Source organism: Achroia grisella, unplaced genomic scaffold (assembly GCF_030625045.1).
Source record: "Achroia grisella isolate CSIRO2021 unplaced genomic scaffold, CSIRO_AGI_Agris_v1 utg241, whole genome shotgun sequence".
NCBI classification, from domain to species: domain Eukaryota; kingdom Metazoa; phylum Arthropoda; class Insecta; order Lepidoptera; family Pyralidae; genus Achroia; species Achroia grisella.
This window is the reverse complement of record NW_026712734.1, coordinates 1,803,982-1,818,322: the sequence shown is the minus strand read 5'-3', so window position 1 is coordinate 1,818,322 and position 14,341 is coordinate 1,803,982. Positions and strand designations below refer to the sequence as shown.

The 14,341-nt window shown below is 30.8% G+C and overlaps 1 protein-coding gene across 1 annotated transcript; it reads right to left on the bottom strand.

Annotated features, from left to right (window-relative positions):
* Window positions 1–786: 786 nt before the first annotated feature.
* On the bottom strand, window positions 787–1,368 carry LOC131842632 (uncharacterized). The gene has a single exon (XM_059191206.1). It carries the CDS (start codon window positions 1,366–1,368, stop codon window positions 787–789), a length of 582 nt encoding a protein of 193 aa, XP_059047189.1.
* Between the last annotated feature and the right edge of the window lie 12,973 nt (window positions 1,369–14,341).

The window sequence follows — 14,341 nt, the reverse complement described above, 5'->3', positions numbered from 1 at the left end:
ATACAAATAAAAAAATCTAATTTTCATATCTAATTGAAAATCGTGTGTCTGTAGCTTTATAAGCCATAATATAGTCCCCGTAGGAAGATTGCGTAAATAGAAATTGGGACTGCTTCCTGCTTTGTTTCGTGTCCCGTTATTGTATTACGAAACTGAGTATGAGTTGGTTATTGCTATGTAAGGGTACATTGTTTGAATGGTGGCGGTATTTTGCATGGCAGTACTAGCTATATCCGATTCCATTTGTATTTAAAACTATTCGTTACGTAGATATCAAACCTTTTGAAAGTTTCAATAGATTTGTAAATAGAGTTAAGTTATTTTGTGAACAATCTGCTTTACCTACATACGAAAATTCGTTTAGAGTAAGCGAGTTTGTTCTACCTATACTCACCCAGTTTTCCACCCATCATCATCTGCTTCTTCCTTATCTTTTATTTGTGGTCGGTGTAATATGTTTTTGTCTTCCATTCATCTCTGTTCGCAGTCATCCCGTTATTTATTCCCTTTCTCACCATATCATCTTTCACACAGTCCATCCATCTCTTTTTCGGTCTTCCTCTATTCTTATAACCATCCACATTCATATGTAACACCGTCCTTAGGGAATGATCTTCATTCCTACGTATTACACGTCCATACCACGATAGTCGATTATTCTTTAACTTCTCCGACATCGGTGCCACTTTCATATTTCCTCTGATGTATTCATTCTTTATCTTGTTTATCCTTGTCACACCACACATCCATCTCAACATTCGCATTTCAGTTGCATGCAGTCGTCTCTCATCCATCGCCTTTATAGGCCAGTACTCCGATCCATATAAAATAGGAGGTCATGGTCTTGTAAATTTTGCCCTTAAGTTTAAGGGTAACTCGTGAGTCGCACGTCGTCGCCGTAACCTGCCGCCACTTCATCCAACCAGAGTTAATTCTGTGCTTTATGGTTCGGTCTAATTCGCCATTGCTTTGGAGGAGTGAACCTAAATACCGGAAATTGGAGCAGATCGGCAATGGAGATGATATGGCTGCAGAGCCAGAAAGACCGCCAAAGTCGTGTATATCGTTTATATATAACATGTATTCCGTTTTGGAATTACTAATCTTTAAGCCACCGCTTTCCAGCCTAAGCTGCCATATTGCCAATCTACTCTGTATCTCAGCTCCCTCCTCACCAACGAGCACAATGTCATGTGCAAATAGCATGCACCAGGGTGCCTCTTCTTGCATCTCCGACGTCAAGGCATCCATTATCAACAAAAAGAGGTACGGGCTTAAATCCGATCCCTGATGCAAGCCTACAGCCACACTGAACTCGCTGGTATTTCCCGCGGTCGACCGAACGTATGTATGAGGTTGACTGTACATAGCACGAATTAACTCCACATACTTTCACGGCCCACTACAAAACCGGTCGGGGTACTTTATCGTACGCCTTTTCCAGATCCACAAACACCATGTGCAAGTTCTTGTGAGCACGTCTGTATTTTTCACACAGCTGGCGCAGTGCAAACATGGCATCTGTAGGTACTTCGGCCTGGCATAAATCTAAACTGGTTTTGGTGATACTGATCTCATCACGCAATCGCTTCTCTATCACTTTCTCCAATACTTTCATACTGTGAGACATGGGCTTTATTCCTCGATAATTATTGCAATCCTGTACATCACCCTTATTCTTAAAAATGGGCACTAGTGAACTATTGTATCATTCCTTAGGGATCGCCACTTCCTGCAATAATTTATTAAAGAATAAAGCTAGCCACTTGCATCCATCTTCTAATAATTTCCAGACTTCTACTGGTATACATATTACTAAATATTTTTTAATTTATTATACTCATATAATATTTTAAAGTACATTTATCACTGTAGTTTGAATAATTATATTTTTATTAATATTCGTAGAACTCACTGTTTTCGTTGTAAATTCTTAATGCTAATTAAACTTTACAATAGAATAGTATAATTAAAAGCTGTTCATAAGCAATTAAAGTAAATAAAAGTTAATTAAACAAATATATAATTACGTTACAAATTTATTGATAAAGAAAAAGTATTAAATTTATCCTTGTTTTTCCGTATCGAAAATTTTCAAACCTATACGTGTGTATGTAACTATAGTTATACTTGTCGCGTTTGTAACAACGTTCTTAATACAAAGCGTAAGATTGCTTCTACCAAAGTCCGTAAGATTGCTTTGATCATATGAAAAAATGAAATCAAAGTCGAATAAAAGGTGTTTTTTATCGTGCGATATATTATTTGTGTCACGTACCTACGGTCAATTCTTTAGAAATTTCTTGGAGTCAATTGATTGGAAGAGTGTTGGAACGGATATTATTGATATTTCCTTGCTTTACAGTGATATTCATTTAAATTGTAGATTATATTGATTGTGTCTCCATTCATGCTCTATAATATTATACATTTCAACTGGTAGAATATATATTTTTTTGTCAGTTTATACCAATTTACATTACTTTATTTTATAGTTAGTATTGACCGTCCCGATAGTCCCGTCTACTTCCAGATATCAGTCTCAGTCTCACCTATTTCAGCTGTCAAATTGCTTTATAAGCCTATTTTTAAGGCTATTTCTTTTCAGCAAAGTTTTACGTATTAATATTGTGATTTTTCTTGCTTATATTGGGGTACACAATTACAATTATTATAAATAAGCAGTATTAAAAATACGCTATATTATTTCCTAAAAAAACTACACTTTAGAATGGTTATATTATAAATGGAATGATAGTCAGGCCACACAATTAAATTCCACAATATAATTGTATCAAAATTTACGATACTGTTACTAGTTAAAATAGCTTTAGTACCTCTGGGCCGCTTGGTAGATTTTCAATCTTCGTGTTTACTTAGGCCGCAGTGATATGCGATCTATTGTAATTTGGTAATTAGAGCCGTTGTGTAGTTTACAAGTTCGCTTTGTGAGCGTTCGGACACTGAACAATAGATTCGCATTAATTTATTCTTATAGGTAAGAAATCTAATTAGTTGGATGAGCAAAAACAAGACAAGTTAATAAAGTTTGAATATTATATATTCCTATATCTATTATCTATTTATAATAACTTATAACATACTTGTATAAGGGCTTACTACAACAGATCAAAAGAAGTATCTTTTTTCTATGGATACTATAATCAGGGGTAATATCGGAGTAGTGAGGGAGCCCTGGATTGCTTACGATCTAGTAAGCAAATTAGAGCCAACTTCACATAGTGTGCCCGCTGAACTAATTTTTCTTCCATTTTCACTGATTCGACATTACCCCTGTTTTAATGTAGTATATAGCACGGTTAAAACGTGACATATACATAAATGATTTTTAATTGAAATCGTCACCACATAACCTGTGGTTGGCAGGTCCCCTGTAATTCTGTAGTGCATAATAATAGTATTTAGTAGTCTTGGTACATAGTAAGATTGAATTATGAATCGGGAAGACAATTTAAAAATATGTTTTTTTTACCAACGAAAAGAATTGTTCTTTTTATGCCTGTTGCCTCTCTAAACAATGAAATGATTTTTTAAGAAAGTATTATTTTACATTTTAATTAGTTTTCCGTTTGTAAAGTAAATTTCCTCGAAATCTGAATGTTTAATATTGGCTTTGGGATTAAATTTTCATTTAGGCAGGTTATAATCATACATATTTATTATTAAATACACACGCTGGAATATATATAATGCTATACTATTTGTTATTATTTATTTTATCAACTATTTTTTCTATGCATATCTAATTTTATTGGTTACAATAGGCTTTTTTATTCTATAGCAAAGTGGTAATTTATAATTATATAGGGTAGCGGTTTAGTCAACCTCCTTACGTACAATGTTACGAGTGCTACATTCCTAGCTACAAAATGCGAGTACTCTAACATTGTTGGGAGTATGTACTTGTATTAACGAATATACAAATTTGTTTTATCTATAAATATTATTAATTCGCAACTAAATTAATCTATGACTAGCGGTGTCCACGACTTTGTATATACATTTGTAGAGCGCAATCTTCATTGTGATCAAATAATAACAATAAATAAATAAGATTAATGAATTAAAATCTTGGGTAGCGTATTGAAAATTATCATAGAATTATTTATCTCTTATCGGGAGTATTTATTCACTATATTCTATATACAGATTTAATAGTCTAAAATTAATTATAATTCCTCCAACCTTTTTTACGTGAACCTAATGTGAAATTAAATATTATACAAATAGACAGTTATCGCCTCTGCACAATTATACAATTTTATTATATATAAAGAAGATAATAAAGATAATTATTATGCAAGTATTAACCAAACAGATCGGATCATTTAGATTACCCGGGTAATATTATTTTATTCCGGGAATTTATGCGGGCTATAATACTTTTTGTTTCATATTGTAAACTTCTCCCGTTTTGAATAATCAACAATGGAAAACATCCTTAAACAATAAACAAGCGGGAGCAGTGCAACGGTTTCTTGAATCCTAATAGATGCTAATAATAGCATGTTGATGCTTTTCGTATTTTGTTTCTAAATATAATGTTACAGTCTACTAGCTGAGGGCGACGTGGTCTAGAGTTTCATTACCCCGCATTGCACCCAAGAGGTCGTGAGTTCAAATCACTATAAAAAAATACTTTTTGTGTCAATTAGTATTCCTAACTAACTGTCTGTTGAAGAAAATACCGATATCAAACAAAAAGTGATTGGAGGGATGGCGGAAAATCTCCTTGCTATGTTTGATTCAAAATATAACGTGTGAAATGTCGGCATATCGTAATACGTTCATAACAATATTGACAGTTTACAATGCCTCTGACTACCAGATTTTATATAACAGTTGTGGTGATATGTTGGCTTATCTATTTATGTTGGTTGAAATTTATGCTTTTGTAAGAATTTGTTTTAAAAATTAATACTTATTTTATTAAATAGTTTTACTTCTAGAAACATAAATCAAAGATATAACAATATATGAAAATTAAAAGAAAAACATATTCTTAAACTTTAATAAATACAGTTGAAGAATTATTATTTATTTAATTCAGGCTACATATGGGCCATAATGTAATAGCTTATACATTAACAAACACATTAAATAATAATAATAAACAGATTATGATAATATACATGTTATTTTATCTGCAACATCTAGTTTATTTGTATAAGTAGATATCCTTATAATAACAAAATATTAGTTAATACACAAAAACACTTATGTACAAATGAAATAGACATAATATTAAATAATAACTAATGCTACAGAAAAACAAAAAAATGATTCTAGTAGTTTTAATGAACCTAAGTTAATAGAAGTAGTTATGAGTACCATGATACCACATACCTTCTAACACCAAATATAGATATGATTTCGATTCGATTCCATCAATATGTGTACACATATATACAATATACAAAACATACGTAACATTGAAATCAAACCCATTTTCTTTTTAAAATAAATTAAAATAGTAATGCTATGTTTTAAACTACGACATTAAATCAAAATCCCATTGTTTTGTTATCTAGCGGGATTAATGATAAGCAGGGGTGTGATATTCGTGTACCTATTAAAATTGAGATTGTAACTTCTATTTTCCAAACTGAACCTTATGTGAATTACAGAAGGTTGATTGTTTTCATTTCGTACAAATCATAATTATTGTAGATATATATCATAATGGACGACATAGTCCGCTTTTCCCGTCATCCGTTTATTTAATAGAAGGCCAAGAGTATTTTAGTTGCGGAAATGATAGGATTTTTACTACCAGGATCTTGAGATGTTCTGAAATATTCAGTTTATTGGGCACACTGTCATAAATATTGAAGTCATCTGTTATATCTACCATTTACTACGGACTTCATTCGCTTGAGAAGTAGTACCTAAAGTTACCGAGGTTCTAGATATAACATATAATTAAAATTTATTAAATTATTGGCTGTAAGTTCATTATAAGTAAATTGTTACAGTTTACAAAAGAAAATATATATATAATTCTAATATACATATATAAAACCATTCCAAATTTTTATTATAATGCTTACATATATATGTTAAATTCAATGTTATTATTGAAGCGGAGGTATCAAATGTGTCTGATGAGTGTGAGGTGCTGAGGGTTTTAATGAGGAAAATACGGAGATTAAATAAAATGCGACTAGTATGACAGCGATATATAATAGAAAGTAACAAAAGGAATATGTCAAAGAATATTATTATAAAATTTAAAAATGGTATAAAAATCTATCAAGGAGTTCGCTACAATTATTATGTTAAGAAACAAGTCTCAAATTATTTGTAAATTATAACTTAATATCACAAAATTGTGTACTCAAGTCTCAACATGTTTGGTATTCCTCATGACTAAGTTACTAATTCCTAATATTGAGTTGAATAATAATATTCGATAATACAGAATTGTAATATTATTTTTTTTAATAATGGAATATAAACATCAATTTGTAATTCAAATACAGAACTTATCATTATCATTACATAGTATAAAACAAAGTCGCTGTCGCTGTCTGTCCCTATGTATGCTTAAATCTTTAAAACTACGCAACGGATTTTGAAGCGGTTTCTTTTAATAGATAGATATATCATTCTAGAGGAAGGTTAATATATTTAATACATGTACACTCGTGCGAAGCCGGGGCGAGTGGCTAGTAGCTAGTAATCCAATAATTTCAATGACCTTAGAAATAGTTCTAATGATTTCGATGGAAATTTCTACCTTGATAACATTTTCTTTCGTGTCATCATTTTCTATCTGTATTTGTCTCTGGAAAAATGTGACTTTAAATTTAATAAAGCTGTGTCGCCAGTGCTTTATTAAAACAACTAATATCATGGCTACCTTAAGACCAAAGTCGTGAATACTTCAATAATGTTAGTCAGGTGAAACTAATTTGACAAGATAAGACAAAGTCACTAAGCTTTTAGAGGTGCTTAGAGATCAGCAATTTGCATAACACCGTCTCATGGCATGGTATTAGAACAAATCCACTTGGTAGATGTAATGTTGAACGTTAGCCGTGATCGTATAAGCTTTAGTTTTCATATTTTTAATTTTTTATAATAATTTAGCGTTAAGGAAACATGATAAAAGTAAGTAAAAAAGTAATAGTACATAATACAGTATAAACTTATGTATATTGCCATTTTTTCGCTGAAGTGTAGCATCTGAAATGACGAACAAGTTGATGTGTAAAACAATTACATGTTTGGTGGTTTTAAGAGGTCTGCCTAAAAGTTTATCACCTCTCGAGAGATAAGATAGACTTTGCTGATACACAGTTATATGTCTACACTAGAGGAAATCCTCTAAAATAAATATATAAACAATTGTTTATCAATGCCGCGGAATATATGTAGTTAGGAGAATAATACTCTAAATAGGCTGCACAGAATTAGATCCGATTTTGAATACAAAACCACCAAAAGCAAACATTTCCTTTGAAACATAAATGTAAGTACTAAATACTAAAAGAGTAGGGCAGACATTTTCGTATGCATACAGAGTGCTGCGCTCAATCAGTTCTCAAAGACAGCAAAGGAGATGCGGATGGTAGTGAAGTGAGATCAAAGGCAGCGGCCGCGTCTCGTTACCTCGCGCATACGGCTGCCGTGGGGCGGTCGAAGCGAAATGTCGATTCGAAAACGACATTACGTAGTTTTCCTATAGTTTGCGTTTATCAACCGACTTTAAGTAAAAAGAGGCTGTTATATATGATCGACCTTATTTTTTAACTGATATCAATAGAAAGAGAATATTATCGATATCAATTATTAGGGCAGCGATTTAATCAGATTTTCGTGTCTTGATCAGGCAAATAATTATTTAGTATCAATGTGATGATACAGCCATATAGAAATTATACGAAGACACACGAGTATGTGTTAATAGTTACAATATAGGTTAAGTGAATTAATAAAATTTATTTCAATTTCAACATAATTACAATACTTATACTGCTTAAGTATAAGTATTGTAATTATGTTGAAATTGAAATTGAAATAAATTTTGTAAGTATAAGTATTGTAACAGTGTTTGTCACAATATTAATTCACTTAACGTTTTATGTCAAGATTCTAACGTATAGAGGTGCTTTCACTTAGCGTCATAAATTTTGAATTCTTAATCAATTAATTATTTTTTTGCACACACAATTGTATACATGTCGGATTTAACGCCTGATTACATTCTTTACCAGTCAACCGTCACGTTGATCAGGGACAATTAGGTGGTCACAATACGATTTGTAGTATTAAAATTAATAGCTTGACAATATTGTCAACTATTACAAGTATATTACACATGAAGCAATATGGATATGTGTGGAAGGATATTTAGTAGATCTATGAACAAGTCGCGTTTTTATTCTACATTAAATGATAAAAGTTACGTTACAGTAGCAATCATAAACCTAATGTTACCTCATTAATAATTTCAGTAAAGCCGGATTCACACTTCCGGGCGCGCGCTTTGTTAAAAGATCTCCTCGGACTCGTCGGAGGAAAACATTCGTACGCACGTTTCGTATGATCTTATTCTTGTAGTTTCGTAACAGGTGCATCCGAGCACTCAGTCTATTGTATATTATATTTTAATATCGATCATCGTTAGTTTTGTAGTTTAGTAGAGGTTCTTCTGATAGTGGTCGATTAGGTTCTCTTGCTATATGTAAAAATATTTTCAGGAGCATTATATAAAATATTGTACGTTTATTTCCAAAAAACACTACTTGTAAGGTATTTTTAGTGTCTTATTATATGTTAAGTAATTTTTTGTTTATTTGTTTCTACTACTACTAATAATAATAATCATCATATTTATTATTTATTACATTACATGAATAATAAACTATTACAATTACTGCTTACATTAAAATTAAGAAGTATTAATCGAGACAAAACGGTCTATAACTCAGTAAACTTAAAGTAATTTACTTACTTTAAGTTTAATAATTAGTAACACAATATTCTTAAGCAATATTGTCGGCCATATTCCACAATTATTATTTCGATATCAAATAAGTAATATGTTTTTTACCAGAATAACAAAGATATAGGATTATAATGTTTATGTCTAAAAATAGCATCACTCTTAATAATATCTCTTAATCTTTAAAAAATATTTTTTTAGTCCGGAAAATTAATAAAATATTTTTTTACAACTATTCAGAGATTCTACCTAAATCCATAATTTGCTGCTTATGTCAATTAGCCTTACCAGCGACGTTATAATAGTAATTTAAACTCACACAAAGCATTGCTAAGGCCCGCAGACATAGCGAATAATGTCTCCCTCAAACTGTGTCAACAAATTGCGTTTGTATTAGACAAATTAGTATATACTGTCACAGGAACTACGGCGACAGATGCGGTCATTGCCTGTCCGCAAACATTTGTCTAAAGAAACATTTGTTATTTTGTTGGATTTGAAATATTATGGTTTTGAACAGTGAATGTAAGGCGATTATGTGAACTTTAATACATATAATAAAAGCAAAGAGGTATGGAAGTAAAAAAACAATTTAAATAACCTATGCTGTACCTACATAAAAAACCATATCTACCGCATATAATAATACAAGGAACCCTACAGTCAGATATTATACAACTAGTCAAGTTCTAGTGGCACTTGACTAGTTATGTAATATCTCTGTCTAAATGTCTAACTACATTGATACTTATTGTTATGGTAAATTCAACTGAATTTTTAGTCGAAAAATATATCTTGGTAAGTCAACAAGGTGTGCTTGCCGCAAGTGTACTCAATATTCATCTTTATCATTATATTATTAACCCATATTATTATGCTTTGAGTTCGAAGTGTTCTTCTCTTCAATTCTCTATGTGTAGTAGTGGTTATAATAGTATACGGTCTCTTTCTATCCATGTCTTCTTTCAGCTTTCCTACTAACCATCTTTTTATAAGTCGTTATTTACTTTTACAGACATACTTTCGTACTAACATTATAAACCCAAAATTGTCCGTTAAACTATTACAATTACCTACCATCTTTTTGTTACCTTTTTACAACTAAAGAGCTGAATATTAATGAACTTTGATATTAACATAGTTTATAATATGAGAATGGACATAGGATTATTTCAAGAAAGCAGATCAACTCGCTGGTAATAGTTATTACTTAATCTTAATTTTAATACCTAATGTTATAAACGCGAAAGTTTGTGAGTATAGATATTTATTACTCTTTCACGCAACATCTGCTGACCGATTTTGATGAAACTTTACAGTAATATAGATTATGCATCAGAATAATAAATACGCTATATTTCTTATTGAAATTTACATACTGAAATTAAACGCGGGTGAAACCGCGGGCACAGCTAGTATTTAATATTGTTACTGTGTAATATTATATTATCTGTGTTGTTACTTATATAATATTATTATTGCAAGTATTACTGAATATTGTTGCGTCCTTATTACACAGTTTGTTTACACGGTACGGTAGGAGAAAATGTTGGATAATATTATAGTATCTTACATTATCGTAAGTAGGGATCTCGTGCAGTAATTAGGTAGGTAATTCAAGTTTCTGTTCAAAGGGACCAAATAAAGTGTTGAAATTAGTTCAAGCTAATATAGTCATTGGCAATAGCTGATAGATAGAAATAATATGAAAGTTTGTGACATATTTGTCACTCAATCAGGTTTAAATATGTGACAAGATTTGAATGAATTTGGTACATCTATGAGGGTTCATATTACTACTAGATCCAGGGTGAAAACATAAAATTTTACAATGAAACTTTAGTCTTAACTAACATAGAGAATTTCTTATTTATTGTTTTCAACAAATCATTGTAATATATAGGCCCAATGCTTTATGGATTCATAAATTGACGTCTACAACCCCGAAGTCTACAAGTTCAGCATATTTGATTTAGATATTACAATTCTAAGGTTACGCAACAACCGTGCTAGATCTGCGTTACTATGTTTGAGTTGTTTCATCAAATTGAAGTGCCTAGACAATGTAATGGAGTTAGAAGCAATCAAATTAATGATACTCGGAAGATATGATTCTTATACAGGCTATAGGACTATTGCTTGAAATAGTCGAAATATAAAATAATAAACTTGTTGTTTTTTACCATAGTTATGTAATTAATTTTAGAATTACATTAGTAATGTAATTTCATGTAAACGTGAAAACCATCTTTATTATAAATGGTAATTAAATCAGTGTATTTAGAATACGTATATCAGGTTCTTTTTAACGGATGAAAATTAAATGGTGCACATGCCTGCACTATCAGTATATGATCACAGAGCATCAGTGGATGATGTTAGGATGAGTATAAGAAAGTAATATCAGTTAATCCATCGAGATAAAAAATCAACAGTAGTTAACAAAAATAATTAAAATGCTATTTACTATAGCAATATGAGCATTTTGATATAGCAATTAGTCCCCATTATTAACAATTCTTTCCCTCCAAATATATCAGGCTGAAATACTCAAGATGAAGAAAAATAAGAAAAATTGCAGTAATTTTTTTTCAGATTACTAATCACTTGACATGCCCTAATGGCAACTGTAGTTTAGATTTTAGAAAAGGGCTGTAAAATTTCGTGAAACATTTACTCGCATCTACTACGTCGTTTGCGGGTTCAAAGCGAGAGCTCAAAATATCTATCCATTTAGTAAAGGGCCCAACACTGTTGAATCTAATGAAACCCTCTCGTACGTTTCACTTTAATACCTCAGTTTTAGGGTTTGGGTACTCCAGCCGCAGGCCTAACGTTGTCTCTACTTAATGAATGAATTACAATGGCGAAATTCCGAAACACCTTAATGTAACTTGAGTAACGGAGTTTCACGTCTGTTACTTTACGAGATTGTGGATTAAGGAATGCCAAACCGAGGCTCGAAGTTTGCGTTTGATACGCGGTTGTCTTGTTAAATAATGAGCTGAACTGACATAACATATTATACGAATGTCTGCGTAGTTTCTCAGAATCGCCATCTTATTTCATAACTCACCCAGGCCGAACCGAACCGTCTTCGTACCCAAATAACTTTTTTGACTGAAAATAGATTGTAATAAAACAAACACTGAATTTTAAATAAATTTAATCAGTTTCTATTATTATCACGCACTGATAAGTAGTAAAAAAAATCTGTAGTAATAATCATAGTTTTGGATTCTATTCTATTGTATTACTTTGATAAATTCTTCCTTATTGGAAGTATTTTATGTACATCCATATACAGACAGCGAACAGTTACATTTTTATTATATGTAAAAGTAGATTGTGTTCACAGTCATTATACAGTATTACACGATTCTCACAATATAAAATTTAAGTGCGCATATAATTTTAAACTCGCAAAGAAAATTGTATTAGTTTTAATAACATTCTCTTGGGGCATTTAATTTAAGTTTTAGCAGTATAATAGACTCAGCTTGATCTTAATATTCTCTTACTTGAATAATTTTTCGGTATCTGTACTTTCTTCATTGCATAAATTGATAAAGACACCAACTTTATAGCTTGTGCTTCCTAATATTAAGCGATATTTAAATATAATAAACAAAAAATAACTTTATTTTTTATTCTATAATTAATATAATTACAATACTAAGGATCTATTGTCAAATTTTTACTTTTATTTAATCTATATATTATTGAGAGTATCAGAAATAGGAATGAAAAAATAGGTAATTTTTTATCAATAATAAAACAAGATAATGATTTCCAGAAATAGTACTATGGTGTCATGAGTCATGTAGTATGTTAAGAAGCTACATTTTAAGTAATTGAAATATGTTGTACTTTTCGTTGTCAGAAAAGTGAAGAACATTTCCTTTATATTCGGAACAAGATTTCTGCGTAATCAGGCCTTTATTGATGTTCTGGCTAATTTTTAGTGGGAATTATCTAAGAGATTTGATAGGTAAATAATTTATGTGCTTAATTATGAATTATTTGTTATTTTTTAGTGAAATAATACTATTTTATTGACTACTTATATATATTTTACACATGTTCAAAGGCTGTACTGAATAGTATTCAATAAAATTCGTTAGACAGTTATTTCTACGAGAATAAACAGTGCAGTATTTCATTACACAGATCAATTTTAATGTCATATTTTTTCATAGAATAGAGAAATAAAAGAAAATTGTGTAAGCTTGACTGCCTCCAGACAACAAGACTTATGGATCAAGATACATCTCACTGAGTTCTTAGAAATGAGATTTAAAGCGCGGTCACCTTGCAAATGGATCGGTAAACAAATACTAAAGCACAGTTGTCTACATTGTCATTGTACTAAAAAATAGAACTATATGTTTACGTAAATTTAATTAGCTTCATAAACATTAGAAATTTTGAAACTTAGAAACTAATTTATAATATTTTGTTTTTTATACGATCATAAATCACATGATTATAAACCAATAATTATATCAGAGATCAATTTGTAGTTTTTTCCATATATACCTATTTTTTCATAGATGAATACAGAGTGATGAACGCGCGTTTATGGCTGTTGGATAACATTGAAGGATTATGACGTTTTTATTGTTACTAGAGCATATGGAGGTCTACCTCACACTCTATTTCTAATAATTCCCTCCTTCCAAAAATTCCTGTATTACTTGAATTTGTTTACATACGTTGGTAAAATTATGTAGAATTTTTAGTAAGTAGCACCCACTCAAATTTTCCATAAAATAATACATTTCGGGAAAAGACGTTCATTATTACCTTTATTACATTGCTTCCATATTACGAGTCCCAATAACAAGTGACGAGAATATTTGCGAGTAACGTATAAATCCCACACGGTGTAGCTAAGAATGAATAACATTCAGCGACAATTTTCCTTAATTGGATGTGGCTATCAGTCGAGGGATCCTAATTTAATTTTAAATCTTATATCCCTCTTGGTGATTCTATTATGAATAATTGAATACGTTAATTTGAATATGATCATTTACCTGAAGTCTGAGGACGGAGGCATTAGCATGCAGGCTCAGATCCTGAGCGATAAAATTGTAGTGGCTGTTCTTGTTTTCTATCTAGTTTTTTTTTATTTCAGAATAGTTTGTATTATTTCATGTTAATGTTATGTTTAATGTTAACATTCGTATATAATACATTTATTTTTAGTCAAACTTATTGCTTTAGCTACGGTTTATAGTTATGTATTATTGCCAAATATGGTTCTAGATGTTATCGGAATTAAAGAAAATTGTGCTTTAATTAATAATATTTAATGAGAATTATTACTATTTTCGTGATAAAATAATAACCCTAAACATTATAAGT

Bases quoted from the DNA above. Each gene is read 5' to 3' on its own strand.
- LOC131842632 (XM_059191206.1), bottom strand. From the start codon at position 1,368: ATGTACAGTCAACCTCATACATACGTTCGGTCGACCGCGGGAAATACC.